We start from the raw sequence: 16,299 nt of genomic DNA on the forward strand, positions 1-16,299 counted from the left end.
GAATATGAGTGGGCAGTGTGCCCAGGTGGCCAAGGAGGCCGATGGCACCCTGGCTTGTGTCAGGATCAGTGTGGCCAGCAGGCCTAGGGCAGGGATCGTCCCCCTGTACTCGGCACTGGTGAGGCTGCACCTCAAATCCTGTGTTCAGTTTTGTGCCCCTCACTGCAGGAAAGACACTGAGGTGCTGGAGCATGTCCAGAGAAGGGCAACAAAGCTGGTGAAGGGTCTGGAGCACAAGTCTTACAAGGAGCAGCTGAGGGAACTGGGGGTGTCTAGCCTGGAGAAAAGGAATCTGAGGGGAGACCTTATTGCTCTCTGCAACTGCCTGAAAGGAGGCTGGAGCGAGGGGGGGTCGGTCCCTTTGCCCAAGTAACAAGTAATGAGAAGAAATGGTCTCAAGTTACACCAGGGAAGGTTTAGACTGGATATTAGGAAACATTTCTTCATTGAAAGGGTTAGTACATATTGGAACAGGCTGCTCAGGGAAGTGGCTGAGTCACTGTCCCTGGAGGTATTTAAAAGATGTGTAGATGGGGTGTTTAGGGAGGTGGTTTAGTAGTGGACTTGGCAGTGCTAAGTTAACAGTGGGACTTGATCTTAGGTGTCTTTTCCAACCCAAATGATTCTATGACTCTAAACCTCTTCTTCCACAAAAGAGAAACTGAGCAATAACTTGCCTGATTATGAAAAACAAGCCTCTCGATGCCAGAATTTAACCCATGAGCTCCCTTTGGGTTCTTTGGATTGCTCTTTTTTTGCCTTTTCTCCTTTTGTAACTGATTGTGTTTGGGTTGTTCCACTGGATTATTTGATTATTAAAATTAAATTGAGTAAGCATCAAACTGAATGGATGCCAATCTTATAAACCATGTTCAGCCCATGATAAAATTTCTGCAAATCATTTCAGATACAGTCAGAAAGCCCTTATAAGGCAGCAATATAATGAAGAAAAGATGGCACTTGTCTGAAAAGAGAGAGCTCAGCTGCCTTTAGAGGAGGGAAGCCCCACTTTGCTGCATTCAATTATACTTGCACTAGCAGGGAGATCTCCAGCAATGGAGGTCTTTGGGGACTGGGCAAAATGAACAGCAGATGCTTGCAGGCTGCTGTATGGCAGGAACAGACACATCCTTATTATTGCTAAGAAGCAATGTGTGACCAGGAATAGCTACACGCTTCCAAAGCAGTGAGACAACCCTCAAGGGCTGGGGAAGGAGGAGCTGTGGGTTCTCCCTTTCCTCCCATAGTACTGCTCAGTGGGTACCTGCATTTCTTGTCATGCAGGAAGCCTTCTCCACTCAGATCACAGCTGTTTGGAGGGCTCTACGCAGTGCACAGGAATTGATTTATGTGCATTTAAATACTAAGAAGGTATATCTTCCTTTAAACTGTAAGTACTGTAACCATATTCTTCACATTTCTGAGTTAAATTCTTCTTTCATCCCATTTCTTAACTCATAAGAGTTCTGGGTTTTTTACTGCATTTTGTGTTAATTCAGATGATTTAATCACATACAATGTTACAGTATCACACAGGGGCAAGAATGAGCCCTTAGGACAATGTAAAGAAAAGGCTATCCTAACCTGCTTTTGCTGCTAGAAAAGAATCTCACATGGAAAGTCACTATGAGTAAGATCTGAAAGAGGTATTCTGAGACACGGCACAGGTGTCCTCTCCTCATCCTTTAGGAAGAAACAGAATTAAATAAGCCTTTCTTCTTCAGCCACTGCAATGAGCCAGTAAATCATTCCCACTGGAAGTAGCACATCATTTTTCATGTCTATTAGACCATGTGATCTGCAGACAGTAATTTCCTTTTGACAGGGATCTCTTCTACATACTGAGAGAGCACAGCACATTGGTATAGTGAAACCCCAGAACAAGTTCCACTGCTTTCAGGGGAAAACTATTCCTCCCAGAGCAGTCTCTCATATACCACTGTGTTACTCTGCATTTTTTACTGTAGCATTTCTTGTAGTTATTTCCATACACTATAGTTAATCTGCTGAACAGGACAGCTCCACCAACTGAAAAAAACTGTTCTGAAAACAAACCTGAACTAAATATACATGTACAAATATAGCTATAGTTTTGACTTCTTTTGGGAGAGGGAGAAAACCTTAACACCCTCAATTCCATTTTTCAGCGTGGCCACGGTTTGCTTCCATAACAAGTCCCTCTATGGAAGAATGATTAAAAAGAACAAAATCACTATATGCTGAGTTTTAGGAAAGTCTGTCTAAACTGTATGAGAGGCAATTGACTCACTGGAGTGTAAGCTTGACTTGACTGTTATCGATTAAAAGTAGTTTTTCAAGGCTCTTTGTGTTCACAAATGCTATCTACAACATCTTTCACGGTGCCTTTTCTGCAATGTATGATAATGTGAGCTCACACAGAGTGAATAATTAGCAGACAGTGGGCTAAGAATAATGGAAATAGTTTCCAAGAGGGGATTTTTCCTCTTTTTCTTGACTTTTCAGGTGAATATTTGAATAGTCAGAGATAGGAGAGATTACAACCTAAAGGTAATTGATATCAATCATTCATCAAAACTAGCTGTTTTTGTGATCTCTAATTACTGAGCAGTCCAACAGCTTGGTAGATCATGCCACACAGAGGGGTTCTGGCCACCTCCTTGCTCTAGGCCCTGCAGTAATGGTGGACTTTCACGTAGTCATCCAGTAGAGACTTCTCTGAGGGAAATCACAGAACAGTCTGTGGAAACAAGCAGTGCTCAGGAAAAGGACTTCAGCCCCTGGTTTGCAGCCTGGAGCCCAGAAAGGGCACAGACTTTGGCTCTCCTGGAGAAGTTTTACCAGTAGCAGACAACTACTGAGATGTGGCTGATGTGACTCTGTGTGACATACGAGTTTCCTGAAGGGCACTTGTTGGTATTTCCTCAGAGCAAACCCATCAAATCAAGCCTGTCACAAACCGAGAGGGTCACCTGCTTTCAGAGTCCTTATTTACGTTCCAGTGTTGTTTAAGCCTAGCAAAACAGGCGTAATATTGTGTTTATCCTGAGGGACAAACTTTAAGGTCAAAGAGAGTGATTGAGAGATTTGTCAAAGTCCTGCCTGACTCAGTGGGTGGTGTCAGCACCACAGACACTCAAATTCTGCTTAAAAGCCATTTTAAGCACTCAAGTTCCTCCTCTTTCTTTCCCTAAGATCTCATTATTTAAATGAAAGCTTTTTTTTTTTTTTTTTTTTTTTTTCTGCAGCCAGCACCTGCTCCTTCTTGTTTCTTTTGTGCCTGATGCTTTAAATGTTCTTTAATTGTTATCACACATGATGGAAGAATATTATCAAAGCAATCAAACTAAAGACAAAGGGGCTTTGAACATTTACAGCTGTGTTCAGCCCTACAGATGAAGCTCATGACAGCTTGAAGGCACAGCAAGCACCAGGCTCAGCTGCTGGCTACAGCAGGTCAGTAGTCACAAAAGGCAAATAAGGGGAAAAAAAAAAAAACAAAAAACAAAAATGAAAAAAAGCTGAACTATCTTAAATGAACTTAGAGGAAGAAACATATGATATTTCATGGGGCTTTTCCTCCCCAAACAAAGCTAACAGCTTTTCCAGGTTAGTAACCTGGAGTTCCTCCTTTTTACCATCTTATTCCAAAGGCTTGCAATGCAGGCAACAGCAGGAAAAAAGCATTCTTAAACCAATACCGACAAATAATTGATCTGGGTTCCTATTTACTGCTCCACAGGGACCAGCAATGCTTTAAAAACAAGATGTATTTAATCCCAGTGTCCCACTGACATCAGTTCAAAGGCAGCTTCCGCTGCTCTCATCTTCAACGTAGAACTTTCCTGCCCAGACTTCAATTAATCCTCATGCTGTCAAATTTTTCAACATTTTCAAGCTTGTATAGATTCTTTGCAGAAAATCCTGTCACTTCCAATTGTTCTTTCTTCTCAGTTTGACTATACAGGTCTTCAGCCAAAAAATAAATAAGGAAACTCTCTTAACCAGACTTTTCCTTCCCTACACTATAAATCAGGACTGTAGCTGCTTTTTTGATTTGCTTTATTTGCCATAATCAAAACCTAAAATAACGCCCAGGGCTTAGTCTCCTCAAATATAGTCCATTACACTGATTGTCAGTTTTCTATTTTGTGCAAATCATGTTCTTCATTATTTTGTCTAAGAATTAAGTATGATGAACAATTTTTTCAGCATATGCTTCAGATTTTTCTAAAACTGTACAATTTCCCTTTTAAAGCAGGAAACTCTTCAGTCTCCTAATATACAGTTATACTCACGTGTTTTGCAAAAGGAACATATTTCCTAATTCTCGCTTCACTGTAAGTCATTTATGTAATTTTATTTATACCCACATACCTCAGAATTACACCAAGCTGCTGAAAATCACATTAAATTTTCACTTGTGTTTGAATAGTTTTCATTATGGAATTTCCTGTACTTTACACTAAATATCCATTTTAAAAAGTCTCAAAATACAGCGTTCATCAACAGTAGACATAAGAATGGAACTTTTCTGCTCAACAAATCTGTCCTCTATGCAAATAATTTATTTGTTTAAGGCATATTTTCTTTTCCTAAGGTAGTCACCCATTTCTCTCTTACAATCCTTTCATAGAGGATTTGAAATTAAATGGATCACAAAGTGCATATGCATTGCAATTCTAAACATACGACCAACTATGCAAGGTCAGCTGTTTTGTGACAATGTCTTCAACTGTAATCAGTAACAGAAGTCAAAAGAAGAGTGAGGAGAAGGGCAAGATTAATATTTCTTTGTTGTTGTTCCCTCAGTTTCCAATGTCTTATAGTTTCAGGAAATTCAGTAAGTGTGGGTAATATTGTGTTTAACTAGCCTTGATGAATGTTTCTTCCATGCATTTATCTAATTGCTATTTAGCATCAACAAAACACTATGATAACAAGCTCCATAGTTCAATTTCACACTGTGTAAAATGCACTTCCTTTTATTTGTTTCAAACCTTTCTCTTCCTGATTTTCTTTAGATACCATCTGTTCATTAAGCCAAAAACCAATCCTTTCCTGTTCATTTTTTTCCATATTACTCAGGATTTTCCACAGAATACCTCAGGACAGACAGGGCCTCTTGAGACCACCTAGTCAAACCCTCCTGCTCAAGAAGGGCCACCTAGAGCAGGTGTTGTCCAGGACCACGTCCAGTTGGGTTCTGCACATCTCCACTGATGAATACTTCAAAGCTTCTCTAGGAAACCTGTCCCCAAGTTTGACCTCCCTCACAATTAAAAAAAATAAATAAATTTATTTTGTGTTCAGATTGAATTTCCTGTGTTTTAATTTGTGCCCATTGCCTCTTGTTCTGTCACTGGGCATTACTGAGAAGTCTGACACCCTCTTCTTCATTCCCCATGCCCAGGAATTTTGAACACATTGATAAGGTGCCCCCCAGAGCCTTGTATTCTCCAGGCTGAACAGTCCCAGCTCTCAGCATCAATCCTCACAGATGGACCAGTCACTTGATCATCTTTGTAGCCCTTTGAGGACTTGCTTCAACAAGTCTGTATCTTGTACTGGGGAGCCTGTAACTGGACACAGTACTGCAGATTTTAAAGACCGCTGTCACATCCTTCTTCATTCATCTTTCTAGACTGAAGCTTCCTGGTCCAGTTATTGAGCCTCTGTTTGGAGTAATTTTGTTCCCTTACTTATCCTTTTTATTTATTTTCATATTCTCTAGATCCAATAGATCCATTTTGGGATCAGACATAGGTTGGCTTGCGTCCAGTATGTGGATACACATACATGCACACACACAGTGCTGTGAGGATATTTTCTATACATCCTCTATTCCTTTTCTATCAACTCTTAATGTTCAATTGCTCTTTGTCTGCTACTGAGCATGAAAAGATGTTTTCCTAAAACTACGCATTAGAACTCTGTGATATCTTTCCTGAATAAGCCTTTGACAGATGGGGTTGTATAATGCCAGTTTTTCCTTATGTTATTATTATTATTAGAATCACTTTCAAATGCTTCCTCTATTCTTCCTTCAGTTTTTGCTTTAATTTCTTAAAAACTGAAAAATTAATTTATTTTGCATTAGCATTTTTGCCTCTGTGGCAGTATGCTCCCTGCCCCCAACCTGACCTGTATTTCCCGTAACCCCATCCAAGCGATAACCACCAATGGTGGTGGTAATGGATGTGTCTGCTCGTGATGGCTGCATCCAACTCAAAGTGGATTGAGAGATTCCTTGCCACAACACACTCTCAGTGAGTGACTCATAGCATGCTAAACTTTGGAATCTTAACTAAGTGATAGGAAGGATTGATTGCACCTTTAGACATAAACTGTTCCTCAAGTCTGGGACTAGGGGCGGACTCAGCCACACCAAGAGACCCTCTGAGAAGGAGTTTATAAAGCAAGTGGGTCCTTTCTGAACCTCATGCCTCAATAGGAGGGTCTGACAGCTTTGTCTGACCCTGTCCATCGCGTAGTAAATAATGAAGAGTACTTCGCCAGTGAATCTTGTTAAACCAGTGTTGCATTTACTATCAAACTTTGTTAAATCACTATTTTATATCGATAAACATATTGCTACTTTTCTTATGAGTGAAGTGTGTCACTCCATCTGTGACAGCCCCCTTTCAGTTATTTTTGTATGGCAAAACAGAAAAGTGAATGAAATGGGGAAAAAAAACAGAGAAACAACAAAGGATAGAAATGTATGTGGAAAGATGGAATATTGAAGTAATGTACTGATTGTACAAGTGATTTTGTGAGACAGTTACAGCATAGTTTATGGGAATACCTTCTACACTCACATGCTGGTCTATGCAGTGACAGAATAATTTGGACACCTTCATCAATGTTGTGGGCACAATTTTAGACATATGTAAAGTAAGCAGACAAAAGGCTGAAGACTTCTGTCTTGTGAAACAGAGAAGGAAGTAAAACAGCTATGCTTTCACTACTTACTTCTGCTCCATAACTTGTTTTTCAAAGCCAGATTGGTTACCATGACCTATGACTAGATGCTTGAAGGGTTCTGATGTAGTTGGATCTCCTTGCACAAGACAGACATGCATAGAGACTGCATTATTTTAAATATTTGCATTTGTTTTCATTTCACATTTCCAGTAGTCTTGTTTAACTTCTGACATGCAGATTAGTAGATGCAAAACCCCATGGGATTTGAGCAGAAATGGCTGTTTGCTCAGGGGCAGAAGAGGTGTGTTATGCTATGAGTGAGGTAAGACCCGAAGTATTTTAGGATTTCATTCCAAAAGGATGAGAAGCACTCAATGCACACTCAGGGCCAAAGGCACAACTATTTTGTGATCAGGGGCTGGAGCAGCTCCCCTGGGTGGCCAGGCTGAGAGAGTTGGGGGGGTTCAGCCTGGAGAAGAGAAGGCTCCGGGGAGCCCTTCGAGTGGCCTCCCAGGGCTTAAAGGGGGGGCAGGAGAGGTGGGGGGGGACTCTGGATCGAGGGGTGTGAGCATAGGATGAGTGGTTTTAATCCAAAAGAGGGTAGGTTTAGATGAGAAGTAAGGAAGAAATTTTTTATGATGAGGGTGGTGAGACACTGGGACTGGTTGCCCAGAGACGTAGTAGATGTCCCGTCCCTGAGAAGATTCCTGGCCAGGTTGGATGGGGCTCTGAGCAACCTGATCAAGTTGAAGATGTCCCTGCCCATGATAGGGGGTTGGACTAGATGGCCTTTAAAGGTCCCTTCCAACCCATACTATTCTATGATTTTATTACAAAGTTTAGCTGTTTTTTCAATTCAATACATGGCTTGTTGGTGTAGAGTCAGAAATTCACAGGGATGCATTAATGTCACCTTAAGAATAACATTTTTTTGACTGAATTTTTAGACAAGGCATTTCCTTCCAGCTCTACCTTACATAAAATCGTGAACTATCTGAATACGTAAATTGTTTTGTTCTCTACCAGAAGTCATTTGGCACAGTCTAGCAAGAAGACTAGAAGGATTTCACTGGGTGATTATACAGTTTAGTTTCACAACAGTAGTTGACAGTTTTTCTCAGTTTGATTTTGAAAACAAAAAAACTACTTTTTTTTTTTTGTATTTTTAGGTTGACAAAGGGAAAATGTGTGAGGTTAATTATTTCTAGCAGAAGGTATACATTTTCTTCAGAGGGCTTCTCCTGTCTTCTGTGCAGCTATCTGGTGTACCTTCTCATTTTACAATTAACTATCAAGATCCAGCTATATTATTTATATATGCCTTTTCATTTGGGCTTTGATTGCTGGTTTTATAATTCCATAATTATAACTTGCCTGGGGTAGGAAAGACTTCCATGGCAGGCTGGCAAATATAACATGGAAAATATGGGTTACCCATGCCCTTCTGGAGCAATAGCTAGAGTCCAGGAGGAATATTGGTTAGATCTGGGACCTACCTTAAACAAACTTCCTTTAGAAATCCTAATCTGTGATCCAAATATCACAATATAAAGCCACGGCTGATTAACCTGCTTGCCTGGCAAGACAAATTGTAAGGAAGAGATTATACAATAGTTATCCAAGGGCAGCAAAAAACTGAACACGAACCTGTAGATACTGTCATCTACATGATTAGAACATGCATACATGTGACAGCTTTAATCTAATAGGATCAACTGGCCCAAATCTGTGTCTGTATGGCACCAACTACAGTGGTCCCAGATTCCTTTTTCATGTTCCATATCATAGTACAGTACATTAGTTAAACTGTAGTCAAATATCTGAGCAGGGATTGCATCTCTAGTTCAAGGTCAACACTCCACAGTCACAAAAATTAGGATAGCTGGTAACTCTGACACCACACTTGTGCTTGCCTTTGCACTAATACCAACACCATAGCTGAAACGGCAGGCTACAATAGTAATGCATTAGAACTCAGTATGCAAAAACCTGAGTAACAAAGAGAACAATATGATTGCACAAAATGCTTAACACTAAAACTGCTACTGAGGAGCATTAGTAGGTACATGACCAGAGATGTTAACATGGTCAACAAAATAATGAAGTAGTAGAAAAACATATGCTAACTAAGCCTTTTGCATACATACATAACAGAGATGTATGACTGAACTGTGGGTGTCCTGATTTATGTTGATTTACAAGTATTAAATGAGTTGGTCTTCTTGCTTATTATATAGCTCTAACTGTAAAAGAGAAAATAATCATTGGAACTTCTCAGTTGTTCTTGTACATACCCATTTATAATCGATATGGTGTTAAACTAGAAAAAAATTAGAGCTTTTATCTATCCTTCTAGTTATAACTCTTAATTGAAGAAAATAATTTATCTGTTGCAGCATATTAAATCAGGATCAGGTACCCATTAAACTGGATGATGCAGAAAACATGGAACCTGATTAGAAGGCCTGAAAATGTGTCTTGTGGCAACTGCCTGTTTGAGCTGAAAAACTGATCATCTTATTTTGCTTATTTCAGTTAAGCTTCCTTTTTGTATGTACCAAACTTTAGGATTAGTCAAAGAAAGCAAAGAAACATTTCCATTCTCCCTATTTTTACTACAGCTTTCTAAGACGGATGGAGAGAACCGCCAGAACATGTTTGACAGAAACAAGAGTTCCAGCAAGTACATTTCTTCAGGCATCTTTCAACTCTAAGGTATGGAAGAAATACTAGCCATCAAACCAATGCTGAATGCAAAATGCAGTTAAAGCACATTGCTATTTGGCAGATTATAATGGCACTTCTCAGATCCGTATTAAAGCCCCAAGTACTTCTTGGGTGAAACAAGTTAAAACTGGGTCCTGCACCACTGAGTTTACAGAACTGGGAGGGAAAGGCAGTTAAAAAATGAAAAATCTTCAAGGCCAATGGACAAAACCTGCAGCTAGGATAACAGAGTCTCTCAGATATTATTTCAAAAGTAGCATCTGTCAAGGTAGGACTAGAATGGGAGCTAAAACCTGTAATCTCCTTGTTTGCAGAATAAGTTATTGGAGGTTTGCAACTTGGAAAAGATAAATGCAGTATAGCCCAGTATCTTTGAAAAGATACCACCTACAAGTTTTAGTAAATTGTGTGGACTAACCAGATAAAACACCTAAAAACTACATAACCACATTTTTTTTCCTCATTCAGGATTTCAACAAGTAAAGCTCTTGTGATATCCAGTTTTCTACCATGCAATTATTTTTTAAAATCATCTCATTTCTTATCCCAAGGTTTGCTGCTGTGATTTCCCTTGGAAAAGAAACGTAATTAACTTCCAGAGTAATACTGCCTTGGCAGAACCTGGTCCAAGACCACAGCTGAATTGCTCATTTAAAGAAAGAGCTACCTGCCATACACGCTTGAGGTTGGTGAATGAATCAGATAATCATTACAGCACCAACCATCTCCCCTTCACCTCTGCTGGGTCAGAAAACTTCGTATCCGAGTCAGACACTGCATGTTCAGACCTAAGCATCAAAAGTGAAGAAGTTATCCACACAAGAATGGCTCCGAGCAGGGACAGCCAAGTGAAAAAAAGAGCAACTTTAAGCTGAAAAGGAAGCTGCCTACCTCAGGGTATAGACAGTGCTATTAGATGAGTTGTGTTTTCGCCAGAAGTCTCTCCCTGGTCTGTCAGCTAACAATGGCACAGCATTAGCAAGGTGACAGACAGCTGACTGGACTGAATGAATACAGTTGACATCACCAGATATGGGGAAAAAAACAATCCAGTATTTACTGGAAAATAGGCTCTGTCCCTGTCCTGGGGACACAGTGCCCCTGTCACAAGTAAAGGCAAGATAAGTGGGCACCTCTATACCCACATGCAGACATGGAGTTGTTACTCCACCTAAAGTTCAAAGGGAAGTAGTTTGTGAATGGTTTGTTAAAAGCAGAGATTTTTCCCTAATTACTTCCTATCTTCTCAGTTAGAAAACTGTTTATATATGACTGTGCCAGGAAAAAAAAAAATACTAGAAGAAAAAAAGCCCATTTTCTTTCGCAGCATGGGTTCTCCAGTCTCTAATCAGCAAGAGATGTTATCTTAACCATACATGGGAGAGAGAAGACTTTGGTTACTCCACAATCTGATTCCCAATGAAAGAAGACACACTGAAGAAAGGACTGCACAAGAAGTCTTCCTGTTTTATAGAACAATGACAGATGAAGCAGCTTGACTGACACTGTGGAATCTGTATCCATATGATTTACCCATTACATATTCCAATTAATGTCCAAGCACCTAGTAAGATGGGGAAAGTGCCATTGTCCAACTGTCACTGTGAAGGCTACAGGATGGAACAAACTGAATGGCTTGCCCATGGAAGACCTTATACAGAGCTCCCCGGAGTCCCCACATTAGCTCAGCCCTCCCTTCACATTGCTTTATTTTCTGTGCACTGTAGTTTACGAATTGAATATCCTCCTCAGAGTAAGTCTGTAAAATTGCCATCACCTGACCCCTCACCATTGATGAGAGGGATGGAGAAAAATTTAGGACAAACCTGTTTCTGTCAAGGGAAGGAATTCATAGCGGCTCTATTAATTTTGCACAATTTCTAATTGTGGAGAGGTTTTATTCAGAATTTAAGTATCTCCCTGTGGTATAGCTTAATCCACTTTGGAAATGTCTATCCCACACACAGCTTAGCTGATTAATGTCTGTGTGTAGATAAACTATGAAATCTCCTCCAAGCCATGTTCCTGCCGTTTCAGGTTTGAAAGCATGCAGGTGAACCGTGTCAGTGCTCGATACTCTAGAAGCAACTGGGGTTAGGTATTTTACCCTCCAAATTGAAGTTTTTCTCCCCCCGGCAGAGTCCCTTCTAAATCAAAGATGACTGGAAGGACTGGACAACACCAATATTGCACATCAAGTAGCTTCACTATTACAAAGAATCATCACATCAGCTGAAGACGTTACAAAAAATCTATTTTAACACAATCCACCTGCAATCTGTTTTCAATGACTCCCTTAAGACTCCTTAAATGTACGTGCTTCAGATACTTCATAATAACCACAGTATTTTACCACCTGCTGATGACACCAGGTCTTGTGAGTAAGACCTCTGCTGACTAAAAAAGGCAGGCCATTTAGTGATACTACCTCTCTTTGCTACCAACCCAACTCTGCAAGGAGGTGTTAAGATTCCCATTTTCTGTTCCTCCTTCCCTCTTCCAAAGCTATTATTCCCCCAAGGCCTTGCAAAAGTGCTTTTTATTTTAGATTGCACGCAAGAACAAAGCCAGGTAACTGTCTGTAAGAACAGGGACATTTCTTCCCAAAAGGATATATGCTTTTGATATTAAAGCAAAAATCCTATCCCTCTTTTTCCCACCCCCCTACTCCACCCCCTAAAAAATTCTATTTTGACAATTACTACTTCTTCCCCCCAAAAATAAAAAAATACAACTGTGCCACTTTCTACTTCTGAAGCACTGGCATTTGAACACAACCAATGACAGTCTATAGGTAGGGGAGAAAAAGCAGTAAGGTGAAACAATTTATTTTGTTTTCCTCACTCTTGATCCCAACAGAAAGACCACCAGAGATTCCAGAAGAAAATTAAATCAGGATGAAACCAAGATGGATGTTGAAAGTCTAATACAGCACCCACGAGCTGGCTTTATAGTATGTCTTATCTTCAGTTATACAAATTACAACTGCTAGGTAAGTCAAGTCCATGGCAAAATTATATTTTGACTGTTCTGTTTCTTTTTGTCTGCAATGCTTCCCGGAGACACTTAACAGGATGGCTTTTGACAAGTTAAACTATGACACAGCTGGTACAGTCTGGTTTCCCATCAACCACTCCATCATGCTTTGATACACGTGATGGAGCACACAGCCTCCCTCTATGTAGAATTTTGTGTGTGTATGCAGCACCGCATCTGCATGCATACAAATACATGTGTGCAAGGTAAAACTGCTCTCTGACATACCCCTGGGGACCTTTGTCTGACTGGGGATCTACCTTTGAGAAACATATAAGAATTTCACCTTTAAGACCTGTATTCCTCAAGACAAAACTGGGAGTAGTTATTCAAGGGATTCAGAAGTTACTAGAGACAGACATGTAATATACTCACAGCACTGGGTTACAGAGAGATATTGAGCCATGACAGATAACCTATTAAACATTCTTACCCCAGTAAGTCAAAGCTTTACACTAACATACTGAAAAAGAAACCCCTTAATTCAAAACAGAATTATTATTTTGTTTTGTTTTACTTTAAATAGATGATGCTGCACAAAGTGCTAAGAACCAGATTTTACAAAATAAAGTCAGATCTTACCTTGTATATAAGGATTAAAAAAAGAATGATATAAAAATCTATTAATGTGTGAACTCCTAGGAACAATTTTCAACAATATTTGGTATTTAGAGCACAAGGCTTAAAGTAATAAATTTACTTATATCTAGTATGTTGCAGCAGTCCCAGTGCTGTCGTGTTCTCCATGATGCAAGGATTCATAGGAGCTGGGAACAAAATATGCAGATCAGCTCCCAAAAGTGACTGCTTGGATCAGAGACATACCCAGTTAGTTTGTCAGTGCTCAGTTGTTACATGTTTTACAAAACTCTTTGGAAAATACACTGAAAATATACGCAGTGTCACTCACCAAGCAGGAACACAGATGAACACACAGGCTGGATTATGTTCCACTGACTCAGGCAAGCTTTTCCATTTCTGTGCCTGATGTTCTCCATTTATAAAGTGGTCAGTGATTTACAGTGGAGTCAGGGTCTTCCTAAGATGTTCCAGCATAGGAACAGGTTATTAATTTTAAACCACAAGACACAGTGAATAACCATGTAGTAATATGCAATGTATTTACAAAAGTTGTATTTAACACTTTATAAACCTGTCTGCAAAGTAGAACATGCTCTAGGATCAGGTTGATGGTATCTTTTGGGTTTTAACAAGAAGTCATTCTTGGCCTGTCTGGTCTGCTGGTACCGTATGGCTCGTGCCCACATCCTTCATAATTAGTCTTGAGCAGGGGAAAGGGGAAGTGTATTTCAAAGGAAATAGAGGGAAAATCCCAGAATATATACAGTGGAAAGGGCTGGGGATCAGGTGTCAAGAACTTAGTCAAATAAATTGTGGCTACATCATACAAATCAGTTGTGTAAGCATGTAGGATGTCCCTTCAAAAAAAGAAAAAAAAAAAACAAAGAAAAAAAAAAAACAAAGAAAAAAAAAAAAAACAAACACTTTTTTTTTTTGCAGAAATGTCTGAAAAGGCCATGCTCTCAGAAATATCCTTGGAAGATAACACCAAGTACTACATGCAGAATGAGTTAATGGAAAATGAAGGCAGTAGAGAAATATGTATTTCTGCCATATGAAGCAAGACCAAAAAACAATCCCAAGAAAATGGTAATTACTACTTCTCAAAGAGTCAGCTAAAGGTAAGAGGTACTACTGTTGCTCCTCTCTGGCACTGTGTTTTGCCAGGTAAGACAAATACTAAATAACTAGGGTACTACAGTTCCTCTAAGTCACAAATACAGGGGAAAAGAGGGGATGAACCAATGTTGTGCTTAACTAGCAAATTTGGGTAATAAGCTGAAATAACTAAGGCTCTATCATATCCCTAGTGGATCTTCCTCCATCAAAGCTCTTCTGATGTTTGCTAGCAAGAGAAGCACAAAGAACACTGACTCACAAATATCAGATTCAGATTCAAATCAGTTCTTATCTTTGTAACTGGGAGAGATTTCTTCCTGACTTAAATTGTTATTAAAAAAAATACAGGAGTGTAAGAGTACTCTTTGAAGAGATCCACACGTTTATGAAGAGCTAATTACACTGTAGATCATTACAAACAGATTCGTTATGAACTCAACATGTGGCACAAAAGTTATTTTATGAGCGTCTTTATTCCTGCATCAAGTGAACTGAGAAGTAAAAAATACTTGCAAAAAGCCAAGAGTTATGAACATAATCCTCTAGTATGCCATGTCTCAGCAGGTAAGATTAAAAAGACAGAACACCTCAGAACTGCAAAAACAAAGAGTTTATTAGTCAAGAATATATAATCACTGTACAGAAAACATTCAGAGTTAAAGCATGAAATACTGAACTGCTCACTGTGCATTTCAGTTGCTAAGCCTGTTTGTGATGATTTAATTAGCTGCGATCATACAAATTACACCTAAAACCTACCACAAAAACGATCACATAAATTACACCTAAAACCTATTCAAGGAATAAAGTTGATGGGAAGGGAAGAGAGGGGATTGCCATAGCTTTGTGTTTTTTCTGCACCAAGGAACTGTAGCCTCAATGCTGTAACTTTGCATATACTTGTGTTCAGTACAGTAATGACCTCTATTTTAAATAAGAAAATATATTAATAGGTACAAGAATTTACCATCAAATCCAGCCTCTTCCAGTTATCTTTGGCTTGAGAAGAAGTTGCTTACTTCAACCTCTGAGAATCAAATGTTTTCAGTGGAAAATGCTATAGCATCTGAGCCCCAAGGATGGCATAAGCAACCATTCTCATTTAAAAAATGGTTGTTTCTAAACAGACTCAAAAAGCTCTACCTCCTGAGCTCTCAATTCTCCATGCTACCAAACCTGCAGCTTTTGCCTTCCAAAACTGTTTGGTGAAGTCCACATGGGCTTGAGAAAGTCTCTTTCTTGAGCATTTGCTTGTTTCCACCACAGGTACGCAAAAGGCTTATTTTCTCCAATACTGAAAGGAAACAAAAACCACATAGCACAGCATTTACTCAACGGTTTAATCTCAAACAATAAAAGTTATGCATAAACTGAACTCTGTGTTTAAAAACATGGTGAAATGTATAAAGGTGGGTGATTTCTGCAGCCCTTCAGGAGAACAAACAGCATGAAAACCGATTCTATCTGCTGACAAATACTTTCACCTCATCTACATAATTCTGCTGGCAGACGATCCCTATTTTATTCTGACATCCAATAGGAAGAAAACAGAAGCCCTGTCCTGAGGGAAAGGAACCACAGCTGCCTGCTGGGCTGCAGCAGCACTGGGGCTACAGCTTGGAAATATTCTAAAGCCATGTAACATTTAGAGCTTAAAGAGAGTTTGCTCCTAAGCAGAGAGCAGCCAAGCATTAGTAAAACCCCAAATTGTACAGTTACATTTTAGGTGGGACACCCCTTATCCCCCAAGCTTTCACTTTTTTAATCACTGCTTAACATGAATGCAACTGATGACTTGTAAATTTACAAGGCAAATAAAATGTGAAATTAGTCACTTCAACTGGAGATTGTTTCCTTCCTCTGCAGAAATAAATAATGCTGCTAAAATGAAAATGACTCTCCAGGGAGAAATGGCTATCCAGTCTTCAT

General features: G+C 39.5%; 1 protein-coding gene across 4 annotated transcripts in view; it reads right to left on the reverse strand.

The window, feature by feature from the left end:
* Nucleotides 1-14,965: 14,965 nt before the first annotated feature.
* PIK3C3 (phosphatidylinositol 3-kinase catalytic subunit type 3) overlaps nt 14,966-16,299 on the reverse strand; it is an 88,426-nt gene continuing 87,092 nt past the window's right edge. For all 4 annotated transcript variants that reach the window (XM_033011122.2, XM_033011121.2, XM_033011124.2 and 1 more), the window contains one exon: nt 14,966-15,664. In XM_033011122.2, the coding sequence (XP_032867013.1) occupies nt 15,650-15,664 (15 nt within the window). In that variant the 3' untranslated portion in view covers nt 14,966-15,649. The remainder of the gene's footprint in view (nt 15,665-16,299) is intronic.

The sequence above is a fragment of the Tyto alba genome, unplaced genomic scaffold (assembly GCF_018691265.1).
Source record: "Tyto alba isolate M040663 unplaced genomic scaffold, T.alba_DEE_v4.0 Super-Scaffold_42, whole genome shotgun sequence".
Taxonomy (NCBI): domain Eukaryota; kingdom Metazoa; phylum Chordata; class Aves; order Strigiformes; family Tytonidae; genus Tyto; species Tyto alba.